This window comes from Solanum pennellii, chromosome 11, assembly GCF_001406875.1.
Source record: "Solanum pennellii chromosome 11, SPENNV200".
Taxonomy (NCBI): Eukaryota; Viridiplantae; Streptophyta; class Magnoliopsida; order Solanales; family Solanaceae; genus Solanum; species Solanum pennellii.
Genome location: NC_028647.1, coordinates 3,572,716 through 3,585,548, shown reverse-complemented (window position 1 = coordinate 3,585,548; position 12,833 = coordinate 3,572,716). Strand labels below are relative to the sequence as shown.

Here is a 12,833-nt window from a genome sequence, read left to right as displayed (position 1 = left end):
CCTTATTCGTTTTTAAAAAATAATTTCCTTTCTTTTTTAGTTTATTTAAAAAAGATTACTTTTTTTTGTAATATTTTAATTTTAATTTCTCACGAGACGTATTTAAGGTCACGAGATTAAAGAACAACTTTGTACATTTCATGTAACTTTAATTTAGAATCACAAAATTCAAAAATCTTCCTTATTTTCTTAAACTTCGTGTTAAGTTAAATTAGATCAATTTTTTTTAAACGAAAAGAGTGTACTATATATCGATCCTATATTTGGAAAAATAAACATATTATCATGACTAACGAAGTTGATAAATTTAGCGGTGAAATAAGTATTTAGAACTTGTAGATTTAGAATTTTAAATTTTTTAAGTTACTAAAAAATAATTTGATATAAGTATTTAATAATTTTTTTTATATTTCTACTATTTTTTAAGGTAGACATCCTTTTGGTCTTATTTGGTGTCTTGTTTTTATAAATATGGTTAAAAAAAAAGACGTGGATAGAAAGAAACATCATCTCGTGAACTCACCACACAAAAAGAAAATGATTAAAATATTTTTTTATAAATAAATGAAATGAATAAAAAGGGCTGAACCGTCATATACCACTTGTCAAAATTGATGTACTATCTTCCAAAAATACGTGGACAACTTGATTTCTTGATCCCAATCTTCCAATCATGAACTTCAATCTTATATACAACTTATGCCCGATTTATCGAGAGTTGAGACAGATTCAAAATTTAAATTAAATTTGACAATAAAGTTAATTTATAGGTTTGTACGTATAGCTTCACTTCTATTTTGTAAAGGTAAATATATCATTTTTAAAAGATTTATGACTTAGAGTAAAATATTTCAGAATAATATCTAACACAAATACAATAGCAAAGATAGTCATACAAAAATAACAACTGAATAATTCAATAACTACACAAAAAACACTATATATAACACAAAAATTTAAAAAATAATAAAAATATAATATATATATTAGACAACGTTTAATTTATTAGTTATTTATCTATTTTTGATATCTATATTTTCTATTCGTAATCATGTCCTCAATAAGATGGCGTAATTTTTCCACGAACCTCTTAAAAGACCAAAGGTGAAAGGAAAAGGAACAAATGATTACTCCAATAATAGATAATAAATAAGAAGAAAATTTCAATTTTAATTTTCTTATATTATTGTAACTATATAAAAGATGTTTTTCTTTTGAGTTCTCCTTGTAGACTACTACTATATATATATATTCATTAACACAAATGAATTCCTCTTGCTATCATTTCCTCATCTTTTCTCTCTCTCTCTCTCTCTTCTTTTGCCTAAAGAGAGAATAAAGGAAAAAATGTCTAGCAATGGGAAATTAATAGATGAAAATAAAGTACCCTTATTAGATTATGTTTCAACAAATAATATTAATTATTTAGAACAAAATGATCAAAGTTTTGGTTTAAGATTTTGGATAGAAACAAAGAAGCTATGGCACATAGTTGGGCCAGCCATCTTTAGTAGAATAGTTTCTTATTCAATGTTTGTTATCACTCAAGCTTTTGCTGGCCATCTTGGTGATCTTGAACTTGCAGCTATGTCCATTGCTAGTAATGTTGTTCTTGGTTTCGATTTCGGACTCATGGTATGTTGTTTTTTCTCTTTTATAACGTGCTTTTACTGAATCAATCAATCAATCGACTACGTTTCAATTATATAGTTGATACGTGTGTATAGATAAATTTTCTTTGAAATATGTAAAAGTGTCAACTTCTTGGAATTCGAACGCAACCTAAAAAAGATTCTTGGACCACTAATGTCTAGGAAATTCCAAATTCCAATATTTTGTTTTATGTATTATATAAAAACAATGCTTTTACAATATAATTTTTCAATAAAAGAGATTCGACTGAACCCTTTTTATTCGATTGATATATAGTGATAAGTGGTTGTTGTTACATGAGTTATGAACAATCTTTCTATAATCGTACTTGTTAGAAATTTTATTAAACTCTTTTCATTACACATCGAGAAATGTTCAGCGGCTACTTTTATTAATATTTTAATTGAATCAAAAAGGAAAGTTTTTCATTGAAGTTATTCAAACTTTTTAACGAAATTTGTTTCTCACCACACAAATCATAATAAAAATTATATTGTTATGCAGCTAGGTATGGCAAGTGCATTGGAAACACTATGTGGACAAGCATTTGGTGCCAAAAAATACTATATGTTAGGTGTATATTTGCAACGTTCATGGATAGTACTATTCTTATGTTGCATCATAATGTTACCAATATTTTTCTTTGCAACACCAGTCTTGATATTTTTAGGGCAACCAAAAGATGTGGCACAACTCTCTGGAGTTGTAGTTTTAGCCTTTATACCATTACACTTTTGCTTTGCATTTCAATTTCCATTGCAAAGGTTCTTGCAAAGCCAATTGAAAAACAATGTGATTGCTTGGGCTAATTTTGTGGCATTTGTAGTCCATGTGTTGATAAGTTGGTTAATTGTGTACAAGTTTCAATTGGGAATTATTGGGACAACATTTACTTTGAATTTATCTTGGTGGTTGGTGTTTTTGGTGTTGTTTTGTTATACTACTTGTGGTGGATGTCCACTTTCTTGGAATGGATTTAGTGTGGAGGCTTTTTCTGGACTTTGGGACTTCTTCAAACTTTCTGCTTCTTCTGGGGTCATGCTATGGTAACAATTTCTAACTTTGGCTAAATTTTGTAAATAGTAATAGTTACTATCACGGAGTTTCAGATTCCACGTGTGAAAGAACTCCGGGACATGTCATGGAATGGAATTTCACTTATGGAGTTAGGAGTTTTGTGACACTGGCTATTTTTTTTTTAAAGATAGAGTCTAGTAGTTATCGTAACGGAGTTTCAAATTCCATGCGTGAATTTCAGGACATGTCATGAAATTTCACTTATGGAGTTTGGAATTTTGTGACACTGGCTATTTTTTTAAAAGACATAGTCTAATAATTACTGTGACGGAGTTTCAAATTCTATTTGTGAATTTGATGACATGTCATGAAATTTCACTTATGGAGTTTGGAATTTTGTGACACTGGCTACTTTTTGAAAGACATAGTCCAATAATTATCGTGACGGAGTTTCAAATTCTATGTGTGAATTTGAGGACATCTCATGAAATCTCATTTATGGAGTTTTGGAATTTTGTGACACTGGCTATTTTTTGAAAGACATAATCTAATAATTATCGCGACAGAATTTCAAATTTCATGTGTGAATTTCAGGACATGTTATGAAATTTCAGTTATGGAGTTAAGAATTTTGTGACACTGGCTATTTTTCATAGATAGAGTCTAATAATCAATGGGATAAAGTTTCAGATTCCACGTATGAATTCAAGACATGTCATGAAATTTCACAAAATTTGAAACTCTGTGATAGTGACTTTTTTTTAAAGACAATCAATTAATCAATATGATATAGTTTTATGATTCAAATTCCACATATATATATATATATATATGATTCAAATTTGAAACGTCAAATTATCATAATTTATTTATTATGCTTAATGATTTTAATTTTTTTTTTCATTTTTGGTGTAAATGGAACAGCTTGGAGAACTGGTACTACAAGGTGCTAATTGTGATGACTGGTAATTTGGAGAATGCTAAACTTGCTTTGGATGCATTATCCATCTGGTAATTCCCTTCGACTATTTCATAAATCTATTTTTTAAAATTTTTATTAAAATTCTGACTCCGCTATTGTTAACAACCATTCATTGTATATGGTTACGTTAATGACTATAACTATTAATGATAACACTAACAAATTTAAATTTAATATATGTACCAAAAAAAGAAAGAATTTTTGATATCTTCTCATTATTATTGTCTTTGACATTTATTGAATATTATTATCACAAGTCTCGTGGTTCTATTAAAATCAAATTTAATGGCCAAGTATTTTTCAACCTGTCACATACAAGAACCTAATCACTTATTATTATTACAAAAAAGAATCAAATTAAATGGCCAAGTATTTTTCAACTTGTCACATACAAGAACATAATCACTTATTATTATTACAAAAAAAGAAAAGAAAATGACTAAGTTATTTTTTTAAAAAAAACTTGTCCCACACAAAAATATTAATTCTGTATGTATATATGTCATTATCTTATTTTAATTTTAATTTTTGTAGCATGAGTATAAATGCCTGGGAATTGATGATTCCTCTTGGATTTTTTGCTGGAACTGGGTAAGTTCAATTTATTTTTCCATTTAAATAAAAAAAATCATTTAAATAATTTATGAAAATATGTGGGTGTTATTGGTTACGTCTTATATATAATCGCGAACCTTATAGTTATGAATTTAGTGACAAATTCAGAATCCATAAATTTTAAGTATTTAGCTATTAGTTTATTTTTACGTATAACTATTTAAATCAAAGTCAAAATTAAAATTATTAAAAATTACTTAATTTTGAATTTTAATTTTTTAAATAAAAATTATTTTCGTATTCGAAATGCTAAACTGGCATCTGACATAATTTTTAAATTAATGTTGTTGATAAGACAAGATCCACAACAATGATTTTGTCCAAAGTACACATGATTATTGAATGGTTACCTAATTAGGAGAAATAAAAAAAAATTAATTAAAAAAAATTAAATGGAATGAGATAAAAAAAAAATGTCATGTGAAATTAAATCAAAATATCCTTTGGTAAAAAATTTCCCTACTACTATTAATATTTTGATCCAAAATACGTATTTCATCTTGAAATGACAAAACTAGTATTTTATAGGACTAAAACACTAATAAAGAAGCATAAATTAACAATAAACAATAAGATCATTAACTAAACATAAAAATTTGTAGCTACATGGATTATTAAAAAAATATGGTAACTACGACTAATTTAGCATTTCTTTTAAAGTGAGATTTCGAATTTATAAACTTAAAATCCTAACTCCGCCTAAACTTATGAATGAAGAAATTCATTGATCAGTCTCAAGCACGATTTTGACTATATGATGTGATCATCGTTTAAGTTTGTATATCATATATATAGATGGATCCAAAATTTTTATAATACATTTATACATTTCTTAACACTTAATGAATGATTTTTATACATTACTATCATCGTTTAAGTTTGTATATCACATACAATAATACATTAATATATTTTTATGTCGAGAATACTGAATTCAGTTGAACCTGTTACGTACGCAGAGTAAGGGTAGCAAATGAGTTGGGATCTGGAAATGGAAAAGGGGCAAAATTTGCAACAGCAGTAGCAGTGATACAATCAACAGTGATTGGATTATTCTTTTGGATTTTGATCATATTTTTCCACAATGAATTTGCCCTAATTTTCTCAACAAGCAAACCTGTTCTTGAAGCTGTTCATAAACTAGCTATTCTATTAGCTTTCACTGTTTTACTCAACAGTGTTCAACCTATTCTCTCAGGTAAATTTTATAAAATTTTGACACTATTTTATTGTTATTTTTTGTTTGTTCATTTTAAAGTTATGTCATCAGAGGCGAATTTAAGATTATATTATGAGGAAAGGGATGCAATTTACGAGTTTGATGTAGATAGTCGAATCCTTATGACGTATAGGTCACATAGGTCACATGAAGGTTACAACTTTACTACCCCCACTGACTTTAGATTATGTGTCCCTGATGATATTAAGTGGTATCAGACTATGTTATACGAGTTTGACTGAATTCATTACCTTTAGATCTAAACTATATTTAAGGGCGTGGAAGGGATTAAAGTTATGTTAGTTAGATCGGTGATCGGATTTAGGATTATGTTCTACAAGTTCGATTGAAATACTTGATGAAAGGGATGCCACTGAAGATGTGACGTAGATAGTCTACCCTAATGCAAGCATTAATGATTTTTCTTAACGCTTGAACGTATGACTTATAGATTTTGTCTTTGACGATAATCAACTGAACTTATTACCTTTATATCGAATAACCTATAGGGGGTGGAAGGGATTAAATTGTATACATGAATTGAATCATACTCATTCAAAGAAATTATGAATTTATTAACAATTTTTTTATGTCTATTTTCTTGATTTAATTTTTTTCTTTCAATTTATTTTTGGATATTAACAGGGGTTGCTGTTGGATCTGGATGGCAAGCATATGTTGCATATATAAATTTGGGCTGTTATTATTTAATTGGAGTCCCTTTGGGCTTTATTATGGGCTGGGGTTTCCACTATGGTGTCATGGTATGTTCCTCATATACCCCTTTAACGTATTGATGTGCGTTATTTAAGTCGAAATATGTCTTACAAGGTAGGGATAAGGTCAACATATGTTTCGACCCTCTCTAGACTCACACTATGAAACTATACTGAATATGTTGTCGTTGTACAAAATTCTTTCTACAAATGGTTTTTGTGTTGCATAAATTGGTAAATATGGAATTGAAGTTTTTGAAAGTGAAACTTCTAAAATTTGAATATTTTTTTCATTATTAAATTTTAACTAGAAATTAAATGTGAATTTAAGCTAATGGAAATGTTTTTTTTTAATTTTATTTTATAGGGAATATGGGCTGGAATGATCTTTGGTGGAACTGCAATTCAGACTTTGATATTGGCTATAATCACAATTAGATGTGATTGGACTAAAGAGGTAACATTTTTTTTCCTCTAATTTCTCATTCGTCGACGTTTAGTATCACTTTTGAGAATCTGACTAATTCGAATTCACATTAAATAATTCTACTTTATCGTGAGTAAAAACATTCTCTACAACCCTTTAAGTACCTATCAACGCAAGCATATGATGTTTAAGTGTGAATAGAGTAAAAAGAAACCTAACCTTGTTCTTTTGACGTATAGATATAGTTATTTTTAAGCGATCTAAACGTAAAAATAATATTTTTTTTCTAAATGCAGGCAGAGAAGGCTTCAATGCATGTAAGGAAATGGGACAATGTTGATCACTTGACTTCATAGAATTAGCGATGAATTTTGCTAAATTATTATGATGACGAAAAATATAACAAGAATATTGAATATTTTATCTCGAAAATTTGTGCATTAATTTAATTTTCAGTCTAATTAAGCTAGTTGTAATTTTTCTTTTCTACACAAGTGTACTAATATATGTATAAATTTAATGAAGTTAATTGATGGTATGTATTTTTTTGTATGTTGAAATGTAAACATAGAAATTGATTGATTTTGATTCTATGAAATAGTTGAAAGATGTTAGGTTCGATCTATATTATGTTTATTTTTTTGAAGAGCACACAATATTTATTCTAGAACGCTTACGAGTTGTCTAAACGTTCGATTTAAATAGAATTATGAGAACTCGTCAAATGGTCATGGTCTAGTAAGCTTTGATATTTTACAGATGCTATTGAAAATCGTCATTAATCAATCAAGCGAAGTCTTAGGGCTTTTGGACATCAATATTAAGGCCCAATAAGTTTCCCACATCATTTGGGCCTTTTTCCACAATGGTTAAGGATTACTTTATAAAAATAGTCAAAATATAGAAAAAATGGTCAAAATATAAAGTGGTCATATTTGACAACTTCTCAAATCTTGACCTAGTAAAACTATGTACCAATTTTATATTCTTAATTGGAAAATGTCAACAAAATTATTTTATTAATTCTTGTTTGGCAACTTCACAGATCTTGATTACTTGTCCTAATTAATGATTCTTTCTAGTAATTATCCTTTATGTACAAATTCAACCTTTTGACTTTTGAGGTACAGAAATAAATTATATTTTTTTCTTATTCCTTAATTAATTAATTGGTTTTCCTAAGTTATTTTAGAGTCAGTAAGAGAGGAAAAGGAATATTTGTTTGTTTGTTATTAAAAAAAAAATAGTTAGTTGTACTGGGAATCTAGAGACATCAAGTTGTGCAGTGTTATTTATTTATTAATTTCTGATAATTATTAGTATAATCATATTTATCGTTTAATTTTACGAAATATTATGTTCCTTCTAATTGGTAATAGGTATTAAATAATTTTGTTTATCAATATTAGGATAAATCTGAAGAAATCGCCTACCACAAGTAACAGGTGCTAAGTGATTTTGTTCGTTAAATTTAAGGTAGATATGCAAATATCGCCTAGTTTTTTTTTCTTTTTAAATCTCTGTTCATATTAAAACGTATGTATTTTATCATTTTTAATAGCCACTTATATTATTAATTTTTCTGGGGTAAGTACCAGAGTAATATTTAACTTGCTTTGACATCAAAATTAGATTAATATAAATCATACACAAGTTGGAAAATTGCTTTTTTTTTATATATATTATAAGGTGCTATATGCTAAATATTTTGAGCAATTGGACCATATTAATATGTACTTCAATAGTACCACTAGGTTTTCATAATATAATCTGACTAAATGTATAATTGCAAATATATAGTAACTGATGTCTCAATCATGACAAATAAATAAGCTTCCTCTTTCACAAATTTATACAATATATGCACATTATGCTACTTAGACTTTTATTATTTTTTTCTTTAAAAAATTCAAAGTCGGTCACAATGTTATATTTTAATTATAAAAAAATCAAAGTAGGTCACGATATTATATTTTAATCATGGGAGTTATGATGAATCTAAAATTTAAAGATGACACGATGTATATTAGTCAAAGCAATGGCTAGAGACACACCACCCTGACGTAATTCAAAAAAGTATATGCATATGTACACTATCGCTCTTTGATATGGGTCTACCTTTGCGGCGTTAATTTATGTAAAGATTTAAAAATCTTTTTGCTAGATCGAAGCTTTAAAAATTTTTGATTCAATGAATATCTGACATTGTAACTTTGCTAACATACCATCAAGTACTAGTTGATCATATCATTCCATAAAGATTTTCTTAAAATATACAAATAAAAATGAAATGTTTTTATAGAGAGACAATCAATAAATTAATTCAGATTATTTTTTTTACATAAAAAAGATATATTTTTTGTACAAGACAAAGTTCTTCCAACGGTAAAAACGTCAAGGGGACCATGTTGTTCCAATAGTAGAAACAATTCCCATGCAATAATATAATATACACTGACAAAAACATTCTCTTTATAAAGTGGCAATTTAACGGTTCATTTTTTCATCATTTCTCCATAGCACAAAAACATAGGCAAATATATAATTTAGAATGGAAAATTCATCAAGAAAGTAATTACATGTATGCTTTAACCTTTTTCATAACATAAATATTTGATGTTGGAACCACCATTTAAGTTAATTTACCCTGCGCGATGTCGAACTTTTACGTAGTTAAAGTTTGATTATTTTTACATTTAATTTTCATTGTATGTATTTTTATCTGAAGCTCATATACATATGGATGAAAGTTTAAACTTATGTCTAAACTTTAGATATGTAAAATCTTAAATATCAAATTTATTCGAAATAAGTAGATAAATGATTTTGTAGATTCAGAAAGGGTCCTAGAGACCGACCAAGACTCTTGATTGAGTCGGTATTCATCTACGAGGCACAATTGCTCTCTTCACCCATTAACACGTATCAGACTTAATCGCTCTTTGAGTTTAGAAAATAAATTTCCTTCACACGGTTAATCTTAATCTTAGATTTCCTTTCATAAATTTTTGATTCGTTTTATTATTCTAAAATCGAGTATAAATTAATTACAGTGTCATAAATACACGTTATAGAGAAAAGTGAAAACCATGAATAATAATTAAAATTCCAAATTGGTATACACCTACCATATATTCTATACACAAAAATGTTTGTGGGAACATACAAAAAAAACTTTCTAATATATTGTCACACATATAACAAAAGAAAAAAAAACATTCAATTTTTTTATTTATTCAATTTATTCCTTTAACAATCATAAGAGGTAAATTATTCATCTCATATCTCCCGGACGAAAACTGAACCGAATCACCAAATTTCATGACTCGATTATTAAATCGAGCCGATTCACTCAATTTTTCGAACGTAATTAACTTACGTTTCGAAAAATCAACCTTCAAATCATTAATTTTTATGCTCAATTCAGATACTGAACACCATAATGACTCCGTCGATGGCTTTTTAATCGAAAATAAAATCGATAATCTCTCTTTACATTCTTCTAATCTCTTCAAAATAAAACTCAACTCAACCGAATCACCGAAACTCAAACAACTGAGCCGTTCGCTGAACTCACTGAGCCGGATTAACAACTCGTTCACCGTCGATAAGTAATCGGAGTTCAATAATCCGATAACTTCGTAGAGCAATTTGTTGCCGTCGAGTAGTAGAGAATCAGGTAATTTTACTGTTTCTTCGATCAGTTGAACTAACGAATCGACGTCTCTGATTAGATCTGAGTTTAAGAAGGTGGAGATTTTTTCATCTGTGTTATACGAAGAGGACGAAGAGAGAAAATAGCCTAAAATCCTTGAAGTGTAGAGTAGAGATTCGATGTATCTGGAGTAAAATCGGATCCAGGCGGAGATTGTGAATCTAGATGCGGTAGCGCCGTCGCGGAAGGCGGAGAGTTTGAGGTAGTTACGTCCGCCGGTAGACGGAAAAACAGAGAGTTGATCTAGTAGTATGAACGGTCCGCGTTTGATAATTTGATGTATGATCAAAAGGCATTTGAGTGCGACGGTTGAATCGCCGGTACGGTGGAGTCGGTCCATGATTATGACGATAAGTGAAGAAGCGGTGGCGCGTGAGCTGTCACCGAGGGTGAGAAGGGAGGAGATGTGGTGGTCGTCGGGTGGTGATGACGGCGTGTGAGTGGTGGCGCGGAGGACGGCGAGGTGGAGGGAGAAACTGCTTGGTTTAGAGATGAAAGCTGCTTTGGATTGTGAAGCTTTGTCTTTAATGGCGCCGATGAGATCTCTGAGAGTTGTTATTTTTTTTCCCATTTGATGGAGAAAGAGAAAGCAGTTGAGTGGAGACAAATGAGAAAAAATGATGGAGAAAATAAATAGTTTGTATTATATTAGGACCATATTATATAGTTCACAAATATAATTTTGTCAACTTTTTTACACTCAAAAGATTAATTTATATAGTTTCCAAATATAATATTACTATATGTTATTGTATCAAGAAGATGCATAAAGTATTACTGTATTTGTTTTGGGAAAAATATAGATGTATCAAATATTTATATCAAATTAATGTATATATATAAATATATTGGCTTGATATAAATATTCGATTCGAGTAAGTTTTACATATTTGTTTTGTTATTCTCATATATGAACTATCACCTATTCATTGGAACATAATTTAAAATCAATTTAATCAACTGTGTGAGTATAATTGTCAAAAAAACATTGGATAATTTAAGTTTTCATAAAATTTCGTCTAGAGTTAAATATTTTTGATAGATAGTTATTGACAGTTAAGAAAACTCACAAGAAATGATAATAAGTTTTTAAAAATTTTTTATGTAATTTATAATTAATATATATATACGATAAAATTCTATAAGTTACAACTCTTTTCATGTTAATTTGATGAAAAAATATATATATTAAAATATAAATTGTAATTCATTTAATTTATATTTTAATATATATATTTTTTCATTTGGGACGGAAGGAGTACATTTAATTTAACCTTTTTTTTTATTTAATTTGAATCATTTTAAAGCTTGATAATAGTAATTAATGTAACGTGTTTAACGTCAACAATGAAAGTGCATGTTTTTATTCTACGATATTATTAAACATGACAAATATTTAAGGAGAAAAAAAGAGTTTTGTTTTTATGGTTCGAATAAATCCTTGATTAAGGTGTAAATATTATGGTTTCAAAAGTTTACATATAGTATATAAGATATTATAAATATTATTGGGACCATATTATAATTTTGTTGACTTTATAGTAATGGTAATGGTTTATACTTTTATATGGAAATAATTAATGGACAAAACGCAAAATAATCCCTTTTGCTAACTAGTTAACATATGAAAGAGACTTTGGTCCACTAATAATCTCTTCATCCTGATTTAGTTATCATGTTTTGTCTTCTTCCATTTCAAATTAATTGTTACGATTTTTATTTTTCGAAAGTTAATTTAATTTTTTATTGATGTTATATTATGTATATATATATAGTTTTAACTTTTCACGTGTCAACTAGATAAAAAGATATATTTTAAAATATTAATCAAGACTAATAATAATTTAACTTTTAAAAAAGAAAAATCTAATTAACTAATTTTGGACAGGTTTAGGTTTTCTTCTTTTGGATTTCCCACCCGGCCTAAATCCGAATTCATGCGGGTAAGTCCCCACATTGCGGGGTGGGGAGTGGGTGGGGTGGAGAGGATAAAACATTTCCTAACAAAAGAATTCCGATCCAAGAGAATTCGAACCCGAGACTCTTTGTTAAGGATGAAAGAGTGCTTATTCCTCCACCTTATTAATAGTGTTAGGGTTAAGTACAGTCGATCTAATCATTTTTTTATTTTTATTTAAACTATTTATCATCCCAGTATAAATAATTAAATGTAACAAGATAAACGTAAAACAATTAAAATGCATGCCTTATATATTATTTAAAAGTGTTACATAAATTAGAATAGTGAAATATTATAAAGTCTAAAGATATTTCCTTTTTTTTCTTAAATGAAATGTCATTTTCTTATATATATATGAAGAGTGTTAGATTAAACAATCTACGAAGATTAATTATGTGCACCTACTTTCTTATTATTCCTCTGGTGTTTTCTATTTTTTTAAATTTATTTATGAATAATTGTGTAAGCAAAAAAGATAAGAAACTTTGACTTTTCTCCTATTAAACTTTAGACAATGACCGTTTAAAAA

The 12,833-nt window shown here is 28.2% G+C and overlaps 2 protein-coding genes across 2 annotated transcripts; one reads left to right on the top strand and one right to left on the bottom strand.

Moving 5' to 3' along the window:
- The first annotated feature begins 1,266 nt into the window (after window positions 1-1,266).
- Window positions 1,267-7,238, top strand: LOC107004806 (protein DETOXIFICATION 27-like). Its single transcript, XM_015203166.2, has 8 exons — window positions 1,267-1,635; window positions 2,158-2,699; window positions 3,595-3,681; window positions 4,187-4,243; window positions 5,227-5,465; window positions 6,132-6,250; window positions 6,570-6,659; window positions 6,926-7,238. Exons 1-8 carry the CDS (start codon window positions 1,348-1,350, stop codon window positions 6,983-6,985), a joined length of 1,482 nt encoding a protein of 493 aa, XP_015058652.1. The 5' UTR covers window positions 1,267-1,347; the 3' UTR covers window positions 6,986-7,238.
- A 2,488-nt stretch (window positions 7,239-9,726) lies between these two features.
- Window positions 9,727-11,042, bottom strand: LOC107003392 (putative clathrin assembly protein At4g40080). Its single transcript, XM_015201715.2, has one exon. It carries the CDS (start codon window positions 10,913-10,915, stop codon window positions 9,866-9,868), a length of 1,050 nt encoding a protein of 349 aa, XP_015057201.1. The 5' UTR covers window positions 10,916-11,042; the 3' UTR covers window positions 9,727-9,865.
- Window positions 11,043-12,833: the final 1,791 nt, after the last annotated feature.